The sequence below is a fragment of the Nyctereutes procyonoides genome, unplaced genomic scaffold (genome assembly GCF_905146905.1).
Source record: "Nyctereutes procyonoides isolate TBG_1078 unplaced genomic scaffold, NYPRO_anot_genome, whole genome shotgun sequence".
Lineage (NCBI taxonomy): Eukaryota > Metazoa > Chordata > Mammalia > Carnivora > Canidae > Nyctereutes > Nyctereutes procyonoides.
Window position 1 is genome coordinate 6,928,455 of NW_026575049.1, and position 21,542 is coordinate 6,949,996.

A 21,542-nucleotide genomic window follows, 5' to 3' on the forward strand; every position below is an offset into this window, starting at 1 on the left:
GACAGATTCCTTTAATGTATTTTTTTTCTGAGACACCTAGTGTTAGGATTTATAAAATACGTGTGTGCCTGTGCATTTCTAACCCAATTTTATGTTTGCTTCATCTGATAGAGTAAATTACTCAATTAGAAATGGTAAGCAGTTTTTATGCCAATGGCACATGAATTTGACAGGCGAGTGGCTTATCCCACCCAGAGTCATGTTTCCAAAACCAAATGATTACTGTTATAATTTTTCAGTTATGGATATGTCAAACATAGAATGATAAAATATCACAGATAAGTGACTTCAACTGGGTTTGTAGTTTTGCTTTTTTTCTTTTTTTGGAACTATTATTATTTTTTTAAAAAAATGAGTCGCTTGCCCTTTTCTTACAACCAGTTCTGCGGGAGGGCAGTCATCTCTGATGTTTTGGAGACTCCATAAGAGTTGAAACGCCCATCTGCCAAGAGCATCTCTTGAGAAGGAAAATGAAAAGAAACTTTGTTTTTTTCTGGTGCAATTTCAGTGGACCTAAATAGAATATAATTCAAAGGCTCTAATTTTGACCTTAACCAATGAGTGAGATCATAATAGCCAAAATGAGTTTCTGCTGCAGATTACAAGGCATGGCCTCTTCACATTCATGGTGAAGGATGTGACCTGGCTGATATTAGTGAAGCAAGCAATGGTTAAAAGACGCTAATAGTCACATTTTCAGAATCTTTACTTTGTGCCAGGCAGTATGCTAAATGCTTTATGTACATTAACTTATTTCATTCCCACAATGACCCCATGGCATAGGAACTCTTAGTGTCCCCGCTCTACAGATAGGGAAGTGGATGGTTAGTGACCTACCAGGGTCGCTCGTCCGACTGCGGCCAGTGGGCTCTGCTGCCCACCCTGCTTCTGCCTGCGTGCTTCCCTGGGGTCATCCTTTGCACTCTGTCCCCTGCCCCATGGTCATACAGAATTCCACAAGCGAGAGGTCAGCATCCAAGCTCCCTATGCAGCCACTGCCCCGTCCTTAGAGCCAAGCTGCCTGCAGCTGCTGCCTTCCCCGTCGTCGTATCCGGGCCACGCAGCTGCACCCTCTCCTCTTGCCACTTAGGGAGCAAGTCCGGATTGAAACCTGAAGTTTTGAGGCGGCTATTAAAAATAAATATGGAATTGGGATGTGGAGGGTGATCAGCGTGACTCAGGCAGCAGTTAAGTGGGAGAGCCATGACCCTGGAGATGGCTGGAGGGCCGTGGCGTGACTGCGATTTCTGTTTCCCCACCAGGTGTGTCAGGTCAGCGCTCAGCAGCCAGTCCAGGCGGAGCTCATGCTCAGGTACCAGCAGCTGCAGTCCCGGCTGGCCACGCTCAAAATTGAGAATGAGGAGGTGAGCTTGCTTTCTGCCCCACAAGAAATCTCATGTGCGCTGGAAGACGTTTTCGCATGACCTAGGCGTGTTTAACATTCCAAATGCAATCTCTCCATCATGCATTTTCAGCTCAATCATGGTTCCTAAAATACTCCTGGTAAGAGGTAAATGCAAAGATTCTGTAGTCGGCCAGAGAGGAGTCCTCTACCAGGGATTCACTGCATACACATGTAGACACACGTTTTAATTTCTAAATTTGTAATTCTTACTGAAACCGTTTCCCCTAAATGATCAAGGGCAACGTATGCGTCCAAGAATATACAGCAGTGTGGAAGTAAAACTTGACCAACATGTTCATTTAATCCTGACTTTTGCAATTAGTACTTTTCTTTGCTTTTTTGTATCCTTTAGAGTTCTGGTACTAAGCATGGCATTACTAATACAGTTAGTACAGAAATCATATTTTAAAATAGTACTTGAATGAGAATAGGAAATTGTTTATTTGCTGATATTAGCAGCTTTAGGTGGATAGAACATAAAAGGTGAACTATAAATATATGTTAGGCCAGAAAGCAGTCACACAGTTTAGCAGCCTGTTTCTGAAATTAATTTAATTGGATCCATGTTCTCCTTAAATATGAACCACAGATATTTCTTTTTTTTTTAATTTTTTTTATTTATGATAGTCACATAGAGAGAGAGAGAGAGGCAGAGACACAGGCAGAGGGATAAGCAGGCTCCATGCACTGGGAACCCGACGTGGGATTCGATCCCGGGTCTCCAGGATCGCGCCCTGGGCCAAAGGCAGGCGCTAAACCACTCCGCCACCCAGGGATCCCGAACCACAGATATTTCTAAGGCTCTCGGTTAGCATTTACAGGAACCCAAATCAAAGTTAGGTTAGGAGGTTTACTTACTGGTCAGTGTTTGCATAGCCTCGGCATGTTGGGGTCTGTATTCCGATGATACTATGAGAAGACTCTCCGTCACTTTGAAGCTGTATCTTCATGTGTGTTGGTGGTTGTTTTCCCTCCTATCGGGATATCCCAAACTATGTGGTCCCTATAGCTTGCCATCTCACCCCATCTCAGTGTCCTTATCCCTGAACTAGGATCCTTTATTGGCCTGACTTAAACCATGCATATTTCCAGACCAGCCGTTATGTGCAAGAAATGGGATTCTTGCACTGATTAGCTTAGATGTTGTGCTCATGCATAGGCCCCTTTGACTGACAGCTCCCATATTAATCCCACTGAGATGTTATGAACTATGTACCCACGTATTTGGTTCTACTAAGAAACAGTGGTGTGTTTCTAGACCAGTAGAGTCTGGTCAAAATCCACTGCAGCTTTCTGGCTTCCATTCTTTCTAGCAGAACCAAACCACCCCTTATTCACACGTGCGTATTTAAGATGCAACCGTGTGATTCAGGCTTCAGTTGCTGTGTCAAGTCCCACAAATGAGCCTTTCCAAAGGAAAGCTATTGCTCTTCTTGAGGTGTTTTAGAGCTTATGGTTTTGGCAAGGCATCACAAAACACTTGCCTAATGCAGTTTACTGGATCCTAATAGATCTACAGTTTGTACGTCTAGTGACTTCCAATTTTTTTGTGCATGTGTATCCTCCTGCTGTTTTACTTGGAAACAGGCTCTAAACTCTAGGAAAATAATGTGTTATACACAAGGTCAAAACTGGCAGCCCACAGACCTGTTTTGTTTGGCTCCCACACTTTTGGCCTATTAAAAACGAGTGAGTCTGACGACTGTGACCCTGCATTGCCTCATGAAGGGAAGAGCTGGGGCATCTGAATTCCACTTTGCCATAGTCCTTCGGCTCCCAATTTTTTTACATTGGACTATACCATTTCTGTTGCCTGTCTGGCCCCTGCGGGCCTCTGAGTACGCTTATTTGGGCATGATGTAGAGAAGCACGGGGTCCTTATAAACTAATAATGGTAAGTAATGCTTTCTGAGGGTTAAGAGCATTTATCATAGAAACAAATGAAAAAAGAAAAAAAGAAACAAATGAGTTAGACTGTCCTGATATTTCCAATGAGCCTGACTAGTGGTTTATCATCTATTGGAAATGGAACATACTCACTATCCCAGAATGGGATTCCCAATGAAAGGAAGATTTAAATTGGATTTTTGACACTCGGTAGATTTCCACTGATAAAGAAGGAGGAAAAGATGTTTCAATGCATTTCAAAATGCCCTGGAAAAACCTTGGTTTCCCAGAGCAATTTGGTCATCATCCAGGTTCTCCTTGAGGATAAGCCAAAGGTGGAGCTAAAGTCAGATGACAAAAGACTTTGAGAGCCCGTTTAAGGGGTTTTGACACTATGAGTCAGTTCATTTCAGTACAATAAATATTTGTTCATCAACTTCTACGTTCCACATATTTTGTCAGGTGTGGGGAGTACAGAGATGAATGTCACAGTTAGCATCTGGGTTGCACGAGAGCCAGGCTGTAACAAGTCATTTATATAATGTAGAAAATAAGAGCCATAACTTGGGAACAAAATAGCAATCATTGCTGATTTGGAGTCATTTATAGCGTTTTCTCTATGATAAATAGGGAATTTGCCTCCCCATCCTCCACTGACAGAGGTCCAAAAATTGACACATTGCTCTCAAGCCAGAACACACAAGTCAAGAAACAAGTATAATTCCCTGCCTCTGCACAAACAGATACACACAGGGTCCAAAATTCACTGGAACGAGTTCAGTTAACTAATAATAATTATGACTGCCCAGTGAAAAGATAAAAGTTGGAAGAGAATTTCATCCACGTTTACAAAAACACGGACAGTGCAGCTAAATAGAACATGAACCTTTTCACCAGTTCTTAACTACAAATAATGGATGCTGTTTAAAACTGTAGGAAGCCTTTTTAGAAGGGAATTTCCATGCTAAGAGCTTACAGGCTGTGGACAAATTCTGTTTGCTCTACAGCACTTGATTTTTAAAAATTAGTTGCTGGCATTTAACAATTAGAAGCCTTGATTAAAAATACCTGTGCCCGGTTTCTAAACAGCTACAAAGTCTGATCCATACTAGGCCTGCGTTTCTGCAGGACGATAACTAGCTTGAGCTGCGATGCTCCCCTTAGACTCAGAGCATGTGCTTCCCGTTTGCCATGCTCCCCACTCAGCCCACTCGCCTCATTTTCATTACTTCCTTGGCCCTCAAAGATATTTAAGTTTTCAGGCCTGGCCTTAGAACAAAGAGAGCAGGGATCCCTGGGTGGCACAGTGGTTTGGCGCCTGCCTTTGGCCCAGGGCGCGATTCTGGAGACCCCGGATCGAATCCCACGTCGGGCTCCCGGTGCATGGAGCCTGCTTCTCCCTCTGCCTATGTCTCTGCCTCTTTCTCTCTCTCTGTGTGACTATCATAAAATAAATAAAAATTTAAAAAAAAAAAGAACAAAGAGAGCAGTAAGCGTTTGTGAAGTGGCCTCAGAATACTCACACATAGCAAAAGCGGAGTGGAGCTTTGAGAAGGGCGTCATTGAATTCGGGGTGGATACAGATTAATAATGGATTGTTGTCTCCTCACAACTTTACCTTTGCCTATTAGGCCTTTTAAAATGAGCTTTCCATGTCATTACGCTGCGCGCTATCACTGGTACGGTACCTCAGTGTAATGATTTCAACCCCCTGTTGTCCAGCCAACAAATATTTATTAGTGCCCCCTCTGGGTTGTACACATAGAATAGAGCAGAGCCTCCTGCCCACACAGCTCTATTGCTATTTCTTTGTTTTCTTTTTCCTTAGAAGTGTAACTTTTTTATTCAAAACATTAGTACTTTAAAAAACAAAACAAAAAAATTAGTACTTAAAGACCACACTTTCAAAGCAACCTACATCTAAATAATCATTTATACCTTTCTCACTGTAAATAGTCTCTAGACGTCTTTCAATCTAATGTCACACGGTTTTGCACACATTCTTCAAGTTGACTTTTAACCTTTATTTCTTCAAGTTCACTTTTAACCTTTGTTACAGGCTAAAGCTACAGATTTTAGCTTGGGAGTCATTCCCTTTGCTTCTTTCTTTCCAAGCTAGCTCTGGATTGATTCCCCATAGTCTGCAGTTCCCTTTTCTTAGAGTTCCTCTTTCCGCCCTTTCATCTAGACACGGCTCAAGAGAAGGAGAAGGAATTGTATGAGTAGAGTCATTATGCTTTTCATATTTTTAGTACAGCCTTCATTTTAAGAAGTTTGCCCCCATTTTCAGACCATCTGTCCCAATGTTTGGGCCAGAAAATAGAGTTTCCATAAGCGAGTCACTTCTGAGCCATGACTTATGTGTCATTTATAAAGTGAGTTTCTCTTAAGTTATAGATTTATCCCCCCAAAGGGAATGGAAAAGAGAGAAGCCTGTGATTCCTCAGTTAATTTGCAACACTGCTTAATGAACTGACAGCCCCATATAAATTTTCCTCACTTTACTTAAAATCTTTCACCGACAGTTTACTAGGGAGTAACTCAAAGACTATTCCAAAAATAGATTCCTTACCCAGGGTATTTTCAACCATAATGAACAAGATTTTATGTAAACATTTGAAACAATTTTCATGGCCTGGGTGATTGAGGAAAATAAGAGAGATTTTGGTTATACTGCCTACCTAGGGTGGAACAGTCCCATATCCCCCCAAAACGTCCCATAAAACCACTGACTGCAGCACAGTGCCAAGTCATGAAAATCCATGATCAAACCCTTTGGGGCTATTGTCAGATTCTTCTAAGACTTGGTATAAGATGTGGAGCTTGGTAATTACCTAATCATAATTACTATTTTTAATCTTCTCTGTAGCTTTAACTTTATTTTTGCTTATCTAAGTTGTTTTCTTTCTTATTTAGGTATTTCTTATTGCCTCCAAGCTTCTATTGATGAGGTTAACAGTAGAAGCCTAAGTAAAAGATAGATGCCATTTATCCGTCAAATGATAGCACTATCTTGGCCATGATCCTTGAAAACAAGGATCAAATGTCTCTCACGAAAACACACTTTTTTTTTTAAACACTTATTTTTAGAAGCCATGTATGTGGTGTGTGTGTGTGTGTGTGTGTGTGTGTGTAGTTTCAAATAAACTTTAACTCCCCGAAAGAAGAAACATGATCCAGAAGAATCCCAAGCAGAGCGAGGAGAGTTTCTAGAAAGGATTTAAAAGTGAGCCACGGGATAAGGCACCCTGGGTGGAATGGCAAAGTCAGGGTAGGGTGGCTGTCAGCTGTGAAGGCTCCCGCTGTTGCTGTGTGCTGAATGTTTCCTTGACATCTGTGGATTTGAAAGGAGGAGGACTTCAACCTCTACCATTCATTCATTGAACCTTTTGGATAAGCCACTGTGGCCCAGGCACTGTGCTAATTTAACTAGAGCTACAAAGCTTAATAAGCGATCTCCAACCTCAAGTTGCTCCCCCGTACGTGGACAGCAGAGCCCTCCCAACAGTGTGGTAGGTGCTGTGAGAAACGGATCTGGCTTCATTCTCCTCATTCCCCAGCACAGCCAAGGTCACTGGCATCTGCACCAGGAACGACGGGCCATGGCAAGATGCTCTGCCTCTGTTCCTGCCTTCCTCTGCCAGCAGTAAATTTCTGTGGCATTAATCCAGTCTCCGTGTGTGTGTGTGCGTGCGTGCATGTGTGTCTGCTTTCTTTCTGGTAATTTTTAACACATCTGAAACAATACAGTGCTGTCATTGAAACGCATCCAAGGTCAGTCGTGGCAGGAAGTAAGTAGATAGGTGGTGGAGGGAAGGTGGAGCTGGGGGTCATCTTCACAGATGGATTGATGAGTCTTTTTTTTTTTTTTTTAAGATTTTATTTATTCATGAGAGACACAGAGAGAGAGTCAGAGACATAGGCAGAGGGAGAAACAGGCTCCATGCAAGGAACCTGACATGGGACTCGATCCCGGGACTCCGGAATCACACCCTGAGCCAAAGGCAGACGCTTAACCGCTGAACCACCCAGGCGTCCCTGGATTGATGAGTCTTAAAGGATGATGAGGCCTGTGTCATGTGCAAGGCATAGTGTCATAAAATAGCGTGTATGTTAGACGTCGGATTGTGTTCCTCCAAAACTTCTGTGTTGAAGTACCAACCCCCAGTACTTCAGCATATGACTTTATCTAAAGACAAGAGTCTTCACTGCAGGTAATTAAAGCGAGGCCATCAGGGTGGGCCTTAATCCAGTGTCATCAGTGTCCTTGTAAAAAGAGAAAATTTGCACACAGAAGCAGAGAAGGCCGCGTGAAGAGCCCCAGAAGCTGATCATCTGCAAGCTAAGGAGGCAGGCCTAGAACAGGTCTTCCCTCGTGGCCCTAGGAGGGGACCGACCCTGCCCACACCTTGCTCCCAGACCTGCAGCAGCCAGACCTATAGGACAATAACTGGTGGCACACGAACACCCAGCGTGTGGTACTTTGTTCTGGCAGCTCTGGGAATCTACTGCAGGTGTTTAGAGAAGACACAACAACGATTGTAACGTCCTTTGAGTTAAAAGGCAGAAGAGCCAGTCTCTGGGAGCCCGTGAAAGTCACCTCCTCTGTGTCATTCACTTTGATTCTCATCTCAGAGGCCAGGCCACCTGCACACCCCTCCAGGGCGGTACATTCTTTGGGTTTTCCATAATTCCTTGTCACCCGTTCAGCCTCTCCTACCGAAGCTAACTGTGTTTTCCTGCTGCTAATGGGGCGTCATTACAGGCCTCCTATTAGCTGCTTCGTATTTGCCTCATTATATTCCCTCCTTGTGGCTTATTAACATGACTTGTGTGTCGGAAGCTGGTGTTATTCTTCGTCGAGAACATCCCATGGGGTGATATGTAGTCCCAGCCACCGTGTCTGGTGTTTCCTGTCACATCCTTTATTCTTCCTGACAATTCCAGATTTAACCATGACGCTCTTGCTTCCGAGAAGAAAGTGGAGTAAAGGAGGAAAAAAACAGTGTCATTGACAATGACAGGAACCACACGGCTCCTGCTCGGTCCACGGTCAGTGGGCCTGTTACCAGGGGACCTGCTGGGTGTGGATCCTCTCTGGTCCCTGGGCAAATGGTACTGCCTCCAAAACCTACAACAGGAAGTCTGGTGCTGGGAGGATGGTCCACCTCAGGGCCCGCAGTTGGTCCACAGGTAGTGTGTCTGTTATGAGGTGCCTGAATGGGTGTGACACCCACCAGTGTCCTAAAGGGGTTCCTAACCGGTAGGACTGGCTCTGTACCCCAGCCGGAGCAGCTGGCACCAAGACCCAGGTCCACTTTGGGATGCATAGCCAGAACCAAGGCATGCAGGCCTGCCTGCAGGAGCACAGACAGATGGGTCTCCCAACTAGAGTCAGGTGATAAACTGAGGTCAGCAGGCCTGGCTTCTGAGAAACATGCCTTCTAGCAAGCCACTGGGCTGGTAGGGCTGCTCCATGACTAGGGCTGAGAGGGTCTGGAACTACATCACAGGCTGCTACACAGTGCACAGCTAGGAGGCTCAAGTACACGTCCCTCCTTCTGGGGCCATTGGCAGGTAGTTCTGGTGATAGGACCAAAGCCAAACAAGGACAGTAACAGTCCCCAGGGGGACACGGCTGTTTCTGGGACAGTAGCCAGGACCACCATTGGCAAGCCTCCCACCTGGGCCCAGACCTACTTTCTCAAATTGGTCCTCCTCAGTCCTGGGCTTTACCAAGGTTTTATCAGTTCTTACCTGGATCCCAGAGCTCCCACAAATACACTTTCGCCCCTGGATGGCCACCAGATTATTGTTGCAATGGGGCAGGAATATGAAGGGGAGCCTCCTATTTTGCTGTCTTGCTGATGTCACCTCTGGGGTGATGAGTCTTTTCATTCAGTCTATAAATTATGTAATCATGACTACCTTAAAGTAACCACTTAGAGTATTGTTTATTTTAAAATAACCTTTAACATGCTTTTTTCCATATGCATTGTGCAGATATCCCCAGCAATAATGACTAAGTCTGTTGAATTTCTTTGTGTTTTTGTTTTACTTTATCATGTGATCTCCTTAAGCATGGGAACTAACATTGATTGCCATTACTTCTTCCCTAAATAGTATTTTGTTAATTAAAAGAAAAGAGTAATTGATTTTATTTCTACTTCTTATAATAGTGGACTGAGTCACTCAGCTGATTATTTCACATTTCACTGTCCTGAACAAGGTGTCTGGCCAAGCCTGAAGTCCATGGCACAGAACCATATGTTCCCAAAAGGAAGAGCATCAAATATTTTGAACAAAAGTAAATCCAGTGATTCTGAACCATTAGTGCCCTGATTAGCTTGGAAAAATAAAGAGACATTCTTTATAGAGGACAGTAGTCTCACTCTAGACTTCAAATAACTCTACCAAAACATCCAGCAAACAGACATCAGATCACAGAGAAATACCCACAGGAGTTCCAAATATTGAGATTGTCAGAAATGAACTATAAAAGAACTACTTAACAGTGTTCGAGGAGATAAAAGCCAAGCTTGTATTTCATAAACAATGAAGTAACAGGTTTGAAAATGTACCACAAAGGGATCCTAAAAGTGAGAACTACAGTGCCCCAAGTTAATAAATTGGTGGACGGTTTTAATATCCGATTCGACACAGCTGAAGAGTGAATTATCAAAGTGGAGGACAAATCAGAAGAAAATCATCAAAATGCAGTGTGGAAAAACAAAAGGATAGAAAATGCAGAGGGGGGTGTTTGGGTGGCTCAGTCAGTGAAGTGTCTGACTTCGACTCACATCATGATCTCAGTGTCCTGGGATCAAGCCTCAAGTTGGGCTCCCCGCTCAGCGGGGAGTCTGTTTGTCCCTCTCCCTCTGCTCTTCCCCTCCAACTCATGCTCATATTCATGCATGCACACTCTCTCTCTTTAAAAAAAAATATATTCTATGTATTTATTTATTTGAGAGAGAGCACAAGCAGGGGAGGGGCAGAGGCAGAAGGAGAAGCAGACTTCTAGCTGAGCAGGGAGCCCAACTTGAGGCTTGATCCCAGGACCCGCAGATCATGACCTGAGCTGAAGGCAGATGCTTCACCATCTGAGATGCTCTGGCGCCCCTCTCTATCTTTCAAATAAATAAATTGAAGTCTTAAAAATAAAACAAAAACAAAGAAAAGACAAATAGAAGGGTAGGAGATATGGAGAACACAGTGATGTGTAGCATAGTAATTAAATTCCCAGAAAGGAAAGCAATAGAAAAGGAGACAATATTTGCAGAGATAAAAGCTAAGAATTTACCAGAGTTTATGAAAAATATCACACAATTCAAGAAGTCCAAAAACATCCAGGTAAAATATATTTTTAAAATCCTTACATACACACATCATGTAAAACTGCAGAAAACTTTAGGGGCACCTGATTGAGCATCTGCCATCAACTCAGGTCATGATCCTGAGGTCCCGGGATCAGCCTGCATCAGGCTTCCTGCTCAGCAGGGAGTCTGCTTCTCCCTCACCCTCAGTCCCTTCTCCCTGCTTGTGCGGTCTCTCTCTCTCAAATAAGTAAAATTTTTTAAAAATGTAGAAAGCAGCTGGAGAAGGAAGCAAAGTAGCAATAGACTCATAGAAAACTTCTGATTCAACAGGAACACAGAAGCAAGAAAATAGTGTTCAGTGTATTGAAAGAAAATAAACTGCCAACCAGGAAGAAATAACTTTCATAAATGAAAGTGAAATAAAAGACATTTTCAAGTCAATAAAAAGCAGAGTTCACCACCAGCAGACTCATGCTAAAAGGAATTTCTAAAGGCAGAGAATTAGTCTTAACAATATAAGGAAAGGAGGTCAAATAACGTAATATATGGATAAAGCTGAATGAATATTGACTATAATAACTGGTGTATTTAAATATGTTAATACTTACATATGTATTCTGTTATAATACATTATAAAAACAGCATATAAATAAGGAGAAGTGAATGAAGTTAAGATGCTCTAAATTCTGTACCTCGGGAAAAGGATAAAGCTATCGATTTACACTAGACTTTGATAAGCAAAGGTAGTATGTGGCCTAATTGTGCAAGATAAATGTAGACGATAAATTAAAAAGTTCCTAGAAGATAATAGAAGAATATCTTTATGGCTCTGAGATAGGAAAATATTTCTTAAGTAGGACACAAAAAGTACTAATCATAAAGGAAGGGATCGGTAAATTGATTACATTAAAATTAGAGACAGTTCATCTAGATACTAAAGTGACAAGCTGGAGCAGAATGGGAAAAGATACTTGCAACACATAAAACTAACAGAAAATTCCTAACTGTATCTACAAATAAGTAAGAAGAATACTTATAAACCAGTAGAAAATTGAGCAAGAGATTTGAACAAAGCATTTGCAAGAAAGGAAATCCAAATTATCTTAAACATATTATAATAAGCTCAATCTCAGGCATCAAAGAAATGCATATTAAAACCACAATAAAATAAATAAATAAAAAATAAAACCACAATAAAATAAATAAATAAATAAAAAATAAAACCACAATAAGGGGGTATCCCTGGGTGGCTCAGCGGTTTAGTGCCTGCCTTTGGCCCAGGGTGTGGTCCTGGGGTCCCAGGATCAGGTCCTGTGTCAGGCTCCCAGCATGGGGCCTGCTTCTCCCTCTGCCTGTGTCTCTGCCTCTCTCTCTCTCTATCATGAATAAATAAATAATATTTTAAAAAATAAATAAATAAATAAATAAATAAATAAATAAATAAATAAATAAATAAATAAAACCACAATAAGATACCACTATACACCCAACACAATGGTTTACATTTTTAAAAACTGATAATGCCAACTCTTGATGTGGAGTAACAGGATCTCTTCTTATTGCGCTGGTGCAAATACAAATCAGAACAATAATTCTGGAAAACAGTTGGGTGAACCGTATAAGCAATTCTGCTCTGGTATGCTAGACGTGGAGTCATAGCAGTCATAGTGGCCCAAAACTAGAAGTAAGTCATCTATCAACAGAAAAGGGGATGAATTACGATGTGTTCCTATAATGAATATTCAGCATTCAGCAATGAAATCCTATACTCCCAAGAAATGAATAAATCTTACTACATAAAGTCAAACAACAGAAGCAAGACAAAAATCATACACGCTCTAGGATTCCATGTATATGACGTACAAAAAAGGCTAGAACTGATGTATGACGTTAGAAATCAGGATAAGGGCTACCTTTGGGCAGGAGGAAGAGGTGTGGTCATTGGGAGAAGCAGGAGGATATTCGTAATGCGCTATTTTTGTTGATCTGAGTGGTGGTCACATAAGTGTGTTCAGTGTGATCAAGAAGCAATGCGTTTATGGTGTGTGGCGTGTGTATTTTGTGTGTGTGGTTTCACTCTTGATTTTATTTTTTTTATTTTATTCACTCTTGATTTTAAAAGATTACTTTAAAAGATGTCATTGAGAGAGCACCCGGTGATACATGAGATTTGTAAGGATTCAAATACACAGGATGATTTTGAAGAGAGCCTCTGTACATTGGCAGTCACAGTGTTGTGTACCCGTCCCTCTCTCCTCTCCTGGGGCAGGGCCTGTGTCTTCATCTCTGCCTGACTGAGTAGATTCTCACCAAGTGTGGGATTCATGAAATTAGGTAGTAACATGAGAAATGTGTTCCTGTCCCCAGGTTAAGAAAACGACCGAAGCCACCTTGCAGACCATACAGGATATGGTCACCATCGAGGACTACGATGTCTCTGAATGCTTCCAGCACAGCCGGTCCACAGAGTCTGTGAAATCCACTGTCTCGGAGACCTACCTGAGTAAGCCCAGCATCGCCAAGAGGAGAGCAAACCAGCAGGAGACAGAGCAGTTCTACTTCATGGTGAGTGTACTGCTTCCCATGCACTCTTGGGGCTCGGTTCTGGGCTCCCCAAACACAGCTGCTAGAGTTGGATTGGAATCAACTGGGGTTCTTTATTAAAATGTGGACTCCTGGGACCCCTGGAAGGCTCAGTGGTTGAGCATCTGCCTTCGATTCAAGTCATGGCCCCGGGGTCCTGGGATCGAGTCCCATGTCGGGGTCCCTGCATGGAGCCTGCTTCTCCCTCTGCCTGTGTCTCTGCCCCCCCACCTCTGTGTCTCTCATGAATAAATAAGTAAAATCATTTTTTAAAAAATTACAGAGTATGAACTCCTATCTGCCCTTGGAGTTCCCAATTCTGTTGCTCTGGATAGGATTTAGGAGTTAGTACTTTTTTAAAAAATTCCTCAGATGATGCCGATTACACAGATTTAAAGAAGACTGCTCTGAAACTACTTTTAAATGTTAACACACATACACATCACCAGGAGAGCTTGTTAACATGCAGGTTCTGATTTCCATAGGTCTGGGGAAGGAGGCACCTGCGAGTCTGCATCCCCGCTGGGCTCCCAGGTGATGGCATCAGACTGCACTCAAAGGAGCAGGATCCTAGGCTCCAGCAGAGAAAATTGGCTGGAGTTTAGATATCCCGTGGGAAGTGCCTTGACATGAAATATATATATTTTTTAACTTAGGAGTGAATCTTGGGGCCCCTGGGTGGCTCAGTGGTTGAGCATCTGCCTTCAGCTCAAGTCATGATCCTGGGGTCCCGGGATCGAGTCCCACATCGGGCTCCCCACAGGGAGCCTGCTTCTCCCTCTGCCTGTGCCTCTGCCTCTCTCTCTGCGTCTCTTGTGAATAAATAAATAAAATCTTTAAAATAAGAATGAATCTTTCCTTTTGCAGAAACTCAGAGAATATTTGGAAGGCAGTAATCTCATCACAAAACTCCAAGCCAAACATGACTTATTGCAGAGGACCCTTGGAGAAGGTCAGTTGCTGGAACTAGACGGGGAGGTGACATGGGTTACGTGTTGTGTCATGTAGCTAATTCTGCAAAGAATGCGCGTTGTGGATTTGTGTTTTAAGAAGCAGAGGGCACTGCCTGTTTAGACTGGGCTTTTGCTGTCACCGTAATAATCCAGTTTTCCCTATAATTGTTTTCTTTGTAAGCTTGGTGCTAACCTTGAGGGATAGTGAAATCTAAGGAGGGCTGCAAAGCCAACACAGCGCTCCTGCGGAACGCTCTGCCCAGCCCAGTGCTCCTAACACCTGGTGCCTCTGATGGTAGAAAACTGGGCAGAGCTGCACCTGCTCCCACCTGCTGACCACCCAGCCTCTTCGTCCTTACCCTCTGGGACTCGTCCACCCTTCCAGCTCCGCCCCATTTGTTTTAGCAGGGGCCACTGTTTGCTCTCTCATCTGATGCCTTCCTGGACTCCTAGAAACCAGTTAGACCAGTTGGGGAGATTTTTTTTTTTTTCCCCTTACTTACACACTGATTTTACTTGAGAAATAATCTAATGAAGTAAACTATTATAGCTAATAATAATAATAATAACAAAAACAAGAATAGCTGCCACTTCTATAGGGCTTTCTCTGGACTAGGCATCATTCTGAACTATTTATTGAACTGGGCTATCACCTTCCCCATTTTTACAAATGAGAAAACTAATGGAGAAAAAAAGGCTTATAGGCAAAAGGGACTGTGTCAATATTACTGTTTCTCCTTTCATCTTCTTGAAATTTAAAAGGAAAAAATAAATACAAGCAAAGTCCCTTTTTTAAGGGCCTCATAGGCTGTAACTTCATCCTTTATTCACACTAGATCTTGCCAGAAGTTATAGAAAGTGAAAGAGAATATGGCTGGGAGTGGGAAATGAGAAGACTGAGGTGTGTAACTCAGGCCAAAAAGAGATTGCTGCTCTTTGACCTAAACTCTTGCCCCCTACCATTCTAGAACCTTCCTACTGAGAAGATGGTTTTTTCATCCCCTTATCTCCTGGTTTCCTCCAAAGGACACACTATCCTCAGGGAATGAGCACTTGGAGAAAGGTCATCATGACCTAAGGCTCCATGTATTTCAGTTAGGATGCCAGATTCTAAGATAAAAGGCTGATTTCACTTAGAAAAAAATTAATATTTAAACTACTAGAAAGTTGTCTTCAAAAATAAAATAACCAAACAAAACATGTGAACTTTCATTAAGCTTTGAATTTGCAAAAAAAGCAAATTCAAAAAAATTCGAATTAGCAAACTTGCTGATTCAAAAACACAAAAGTTACAAAAGACATTTTAAGGACAATTAGGGAAATTCAAATGTAGACAGACTGTATATTAAGTGACGTTATTGAATTAATGTTAATTTTCTAAGACATGACAGTGGTGTTATGATTATGAAGGAGAAGATTCTTAATCTTTTTTTTTTAATTCGTAAGAAATATTTGCTCAGTATCATAACCTCTGCCAGTTACTTTCAAATGATTCAGGAGAAAAGATACAGAAGCGGTGGGGGCGGGAGGGGGGGAGAAGGAAATAAGGCCAATGTGGCAAAATGTTAACAGTTAGGAAATCTCAGTGAAGGGTACATGAATGTACCCTGTACAAGGCTCTCAGCTCTTCTATAACGGAGGTTGCAACTTTTTTTAAGAAGCTCTTTTCCTTATTTTTTTCTTTTTTCTTCTTTGAATAGTTGTCTTATCGTAGCAATCCTGTCCCAATTTTTTTCTTTTTTCCTCCATAGTATCATATAAGATCGTTTTTTCCACCTGCCACAAAAGGCCTGATATTTCAGCGATGCCCCCAAGGTCAGTGGCCGGTCCCAAAGCATAAATTATCACTAAGTGTGGATGGATGCTTACAGGCATCTTCCCTGCAGGACGGCATCCCACTTTAGAAATCGTGAGCTGGAGGGAATGAAGTAGTGGGTGAATTCATTCTTGGCATGTGTGTAGACACATGTGTTAATTCGCTTGGGGTCACAATCTGAAACTTTTATGATGCTCATTCTACATAGATTCCCTAATGCCTCCTGGAGAGAAAGCCCCAGCAGTTCCTATTATTTTTCATGCCATTATTGGATAGGGCTGTATTTTAGCCAACTTACTGAATCCTTTTGCCAGACCCCATCGTTAGCCCCTGTGCTGTGCAAAGCTGTATCGTACCTTGTGAACTCTGAGCCCAGATTTCTTTAACTTGGAGTTTCTCTCAATGGGTTCCAGTATCTTAGTGACACAAGCTGTGTTCAGGTGCACCAGGCCTTCACCAGATTGGATTGACTCAGGAACTTGGTGGTCCTCATCCGATGGCATCAGACACCCTAGCCTTCGCCCTCTTGTTGCAGGCCTCTGTGCCCCTTGGCCCCACCCCACACATGGGCTTGGCAGCACACTGCATGTTGGTCACTGCCCAGGCTTAATCCTGGCAGCTTTGCCCAGAGAAAGGCTGAGCTTGCCCCACCTTTCAGCTCCACCATGTGAGCCCCTAGCTTTCCATGCAAGCCCTGTTCGAGGTAATAGGTTTTTACCAATGGAGACGAGGAGAGTTAATGGTGCCTGTCCCACAGTGAGATGATCCAATGGCGAGTCCTGATGAAGGAATCCAAGTTTGGGTTTGGGGAAATCAGGTTAGTAGCAGAGGATTAGATGGTGTGTTTGGGGACAGTCCTGGCTTTTCATACAGAAATCATATCTCTGAAATAGACTAGACTCACTGCTGCAAAAACTGCCTTTGTAGTAAAACAAATAGAGCCTAACCCAGGGATTTAGCAGTTGATCGTACACAGCTGAAACTGTAACTACAGACATGTGTTTGGCCTGCCTTACTGCCTGCTTTTGGCAGCCTACCAGAGGCCCAGTAAGTCCTTTGATTTACAACATTGTGAAGCAACTATTGGACTCTTAAAGGTGCACTGTCAAAATTCAGAATTCCAAATCTTTGAAAACTGTTGAAATACAAAGAAACACATAATGGGCTGTTAAGACCAAAGTCACCACCTTCTTCATCATCCTTCAGCAACGCCATTAAATCCTTTTGTGATGTCATTTGTTTTCAATTTGGAGACGTTACATCAACCCAGTACATGAGATATACATCCGTAAACCTGAGGCACTGAAATTGTTTCTTTTTCTTTTAATAATGAGCTCTCGTGTTCACACTGGCCCCTTTGTGTGCAATGTTGGAGTTAAGAGGGGGTGTGTAAATATCAGTGCCATTTTCGCTAAATACAGAAAATCTGACACTAGAAGCCGAGTCCCATGTTAGATTGTTTCTAGACCTGGGCATAAGGTTTCTGACAAAGGAATTAAATGGATTATCCTCATTCAATCCATTGTCTGCCTTTGAGTAGAAGTACAAACATACTTGGAAAAGAGAAGCTGATTGTGAATAATTATGTTTTTTAGAAAAGCAGTGTATTCTTAAGGAAGAAAAAGGACCGTAAAGGAATGCCAGGAGTCCTTATCGGACATTCACAAGGGATCCAATTCTGGGTGCCTCCGTTCGGTTTGAGCTGTGCACATTTTAAATATTTCATCTAGTTGGGATTTTTTAAATCTCAAATTGCCACCAAACTGTTTTGGTTTTCCCTTTTAGTCTGTGGTGATAAAATACATTTGAGTGTGAAAAATAATCCACTTCTGAATTCTCAGGTGAAATGATCGGAGTAGTCAAAGTAGGTGTTTGTAGCAAGAACAAGATAATCCTGGGTCATGGGTCATTTTTTGCCTCCAAATGGCTTATATTGTGTGTGTGTGTTGGGGGGGGGGTGGCAGTAAAGGAAGAAATTGTTGTCTTTAATAATTAAATAGCCTTCCAAAGAAAGTGATTGAAATCTAATCCTCAAACCACTGGAAGCTTTCACATTTCTCTGGGAAGCAGAATCTTCTAAGCTTGTGTGTTATTGATCTATTAATGATGATACTGATTAAAAAATAAAACCTCATTCATCAGTTGAGGCGCACTCAGTACTATTAGCTGAACAAAACAATGGATGTGCTGGTGGCAGTTACACTATGAATGATTGTTCTTGTGAAGCTTGCTCTTGGTTCATTAATCAAAATGTATCTTTTATAGGTTTTTAATTTTTTATTCCATACTATTAACCATGGATGGATGGAGCAAAATGATTTTAAGCCATTTAGTATATGATCTTTTTCTAAATCTAGAGGCTCTTTGCTTGGGATATTTTAACAAAAGTAGCTGAATTTCAAGGTTATATAAAACATTTCATTTGTAAGGAGTTATTAAATTGGACAGCCACATGCAGAAGAATGAAACTGGACCACTTTCTTACACCATACACAAAAATAAATTCAAAATGCATGAAAGACCTAAATGTAAGACAGGAAACAATGAAAATCCCAGAGGACAATGCAGGCTGCAACCTCTTTGACCCTGGCCACAGCAGCTTCTTGCTGGACACATCTCCAGAAGCAAGGGAAACAAAAGTAAAAATGAACTATTGGGACTTCATCAAGATAAAAAGCTTCGGTACACTGAAGGAAGTAATCAACAAAACTAAAAGGCAACCCCATGGATTGGGAGAAGATATTTGCAAATGACATATCAGATAAAGGGCTAGTATCCAGAACCCATAAAGAACTCATCAAAATCAACACCCCAGGGACACTTGGACCTGCCTCAGCTCAGGTCATGATCCCAAGGTCCTGGGACTGAGTCCTACATCAGGCTCCCTGCACGGAGCCTGCTTCTCCCTCTGCCTGTGTCTCTGCCTTCCTGTGTGTGTCTCTCATGAATAAATAAATTAGAAAAAAAATCCCAAAAATAAATAATCCAGTTAAGAAATGGGCAGAAGACATGAACAGACATTTCTCCAAAGAAGACATATAAATGGCTAATAGACACAAGGAAAAAAAATGCTCAACATCACCCATCATTGGGGAAATACAAATCAGAACCCCAATGAGATACCACCTCACACCAGTCAGAATGGCCAGGATGCAGAGAAAGGGGAACCCTTCTGCACTATTGGTGGGAATACAAACTGGTGCAGCCACTCTGGAAAACAGTGTAGAGGTTCCTCAAAAAGTTAAAAATATAGAACTGCCCAATGACCCAGCAATTGAACTACTGGATTTACCCAAAGGATACAAAAATGTTGATTCAAAGAGGCACATGCACCCCAGTGTTTATGGCAGCATTATCAGCAATAGCCAAATTATGGAAGGAGCCCGTATGTCCACCAACTAATGAATGAGTAAAAAAAGATGTGGTATATATATATATGCAATGAAATATTACTCAGCCACCAAAAAAGAATGAAAACCTGCCACTTGCAACAATGTGGATGGACCTAGAAGGTATTATGCTAAGCAAAATAAGACAAATACCATATAATTTCACTTATATGTGGAATTGAAGAAACAGATAAATACAGGGCAAGGGAAGGAAAAATAAGATAAAAACAGAGGGAGACAAACCATAAGAGACTCTTAACTATAGAGAACAAACTGAGGGTTGCTGGATGGGAGGTGGGCAGGAATGGGCTAAATGGGTGATGGACATCAAGGAGGGCACTTGTTGGGATGAGCACTAGGTGTTAGTTGTAAATGATTAGTCACTAAATTTTACTCCTGAAACCAATATTTGCACCATATGTTAACTAACCTGAATTTAAATTAAAAAAAAATTTTAAAGATTCAGATATGTATGGGGGGAAAAAGTAAACCTTGACCCTAGGGCCAGACACATATACTAACAGCATGACCTTGAGTAAATCACTTGCTTCCTATATGCTCATTCTCTTCCATAAAACAAAAATAACAGTACCTGCTTCATAAGGTTTTGTGAAAATTATGAGCTGATGTATAGAAAGTACTTAGAACGGTGTCTTAATAAGTATTGGACATCATTGCTATTTTTATTGTTGTTAGTAATACATTTTGCGTCACTTTTCTATGATACTAAAGTCAACCTTTTGCTTATTCTCCCAACTTACCCTGTGTAATCTCAGCTAGGTCTTGTGCCCCAGAACAACCCAGATGGTGGTAACTCTCAAATCTTAATCTCCAGCCCTGTCTACCCTGTACAGCCAGCTTCCTGCTGAAGGGTATCCCAGAAGATGCCACTTTATAGTAGATCGTCTCTCCCGCTTATGAATAGCTACAGATTATTCTGGAGTTCTCTGTCCACCTTCTCCTTTTTCTCATCCCCCAAAATAGCAAAAGGCCAGCAGAAGGAAGGGAGCTAGAGTTAAATGACAGATAGAACTGGGTAGCAGGGGGTGGGGGCCATGGGGAAACAGATTCCTCTCCTTTCTTCCCACCCCCTCTCCAAGTCATGGCCCAGAACTGATTCTAGTGGCCTGAGTCTGGGTTGAGGAAGGTATTCTTTAATATTAACTATCATCCCCCATTCAATAAACAGAATATTAGTCAAATCCTTTGTTCTTCAAAAGCAAATAATAGAGTAAAAGACTCTGTTGCCTGGGAGTGTTCATTCACCATGTCCAATAAGCCAGTTTTCTCCACAGTTGTTACACTGGCCTCACCCCAGGAATCTGAATCACTGCATTATGATAGGATGGGCTGGGCGGACCTGTTGGTACTGCACTGGGACCCTTCTCTGCCACTGAACTTCAGGCTGTTTCAGGACCACGATCATCATTTTGCAAACAAACTGGTGGAATGGTTCACTCTTCTGCACCCCTTCCACAGCTCCACCCTAAGTGTGAGAAAGAGCAAACAGCAACTACAGACACATTCACACTTGGAATTAGCACAGATTGTAGGTGCACTATGAAAATACAGAGCCGATGTTTAAAACAAGTCAAGAAAAAAAATGATAATAAAAAAATGAAAAAATAAAACAAGTCAAGAAGCCCAAAAAATTTATATATTTATATATATTTATATATATTTTATATGTTATATATATTTATATTTTATATATAATATATACAATAATATATATAATATAGTACATTACATATATTACATATATATTACATATATGTTATATATTACGTATATAGTATATAATATGTATATGTATATACACTATATATGTTATATAGTATATATACTATTTATTAAATATAAAATATAAATATATATAACATAATATTTATTATGTATAAAATATAAATATATAACAAATATATAAATATATAAACCCATAAAACTTGGGTTTATATATTTATATATATATAAATCAAAAAACTCATGTTTTAAGTGACAGGGAACTCTGGAAGGCTATTAGCTTACAGGCTGTAGAATGTAGCATACTTTAATGTCCTTGTACTTAATTTCTGCCAGCATCATTCTGATTATAAATTTTTTTTATTTTATTTATTTATTTATTATAGTCACACACATAGAGAGAGAGAGAGAGGCAGAGACACAGGCAGAGGGAGAAGCAGGCTCCATGAA

At 41.5% G+C, this 21,542-nt stretch overlaps 1 protein-coding gene across 2 annotated transcripts in view; it reads left to right on the plus strand.

Annotated features, from left to right (window-relative positions):
- The window catches only part of SRGAP1 (SLIT-ROBO Rho GTPase activating protein 1), a 265,045-nt gene that overhangs the window by 196,379 nt on the left and 47,124 nt on the right, over window positions 1-21,542 (plus strand). For both annotated transcript variants that reach the window (XM_055328681.1, XM_055328682.1), the window contains exons 8-10: window positions 1,263-1,364; window positions 12,976-13,173; window positions 14,059-14,143. In XM_055328681.1, coding sequence (XP_055184656.1) covers window positions 1,263-1,364; window positions 12,976-13,173; window positions 14,059-14,143 — 385 coding nt within the window. The remainder of the gene's footprint in view (window positions 1-1,262; window positions 1,365-12,975; window positions 13,174-14,058; window positions 14,144-21,542) is intronic.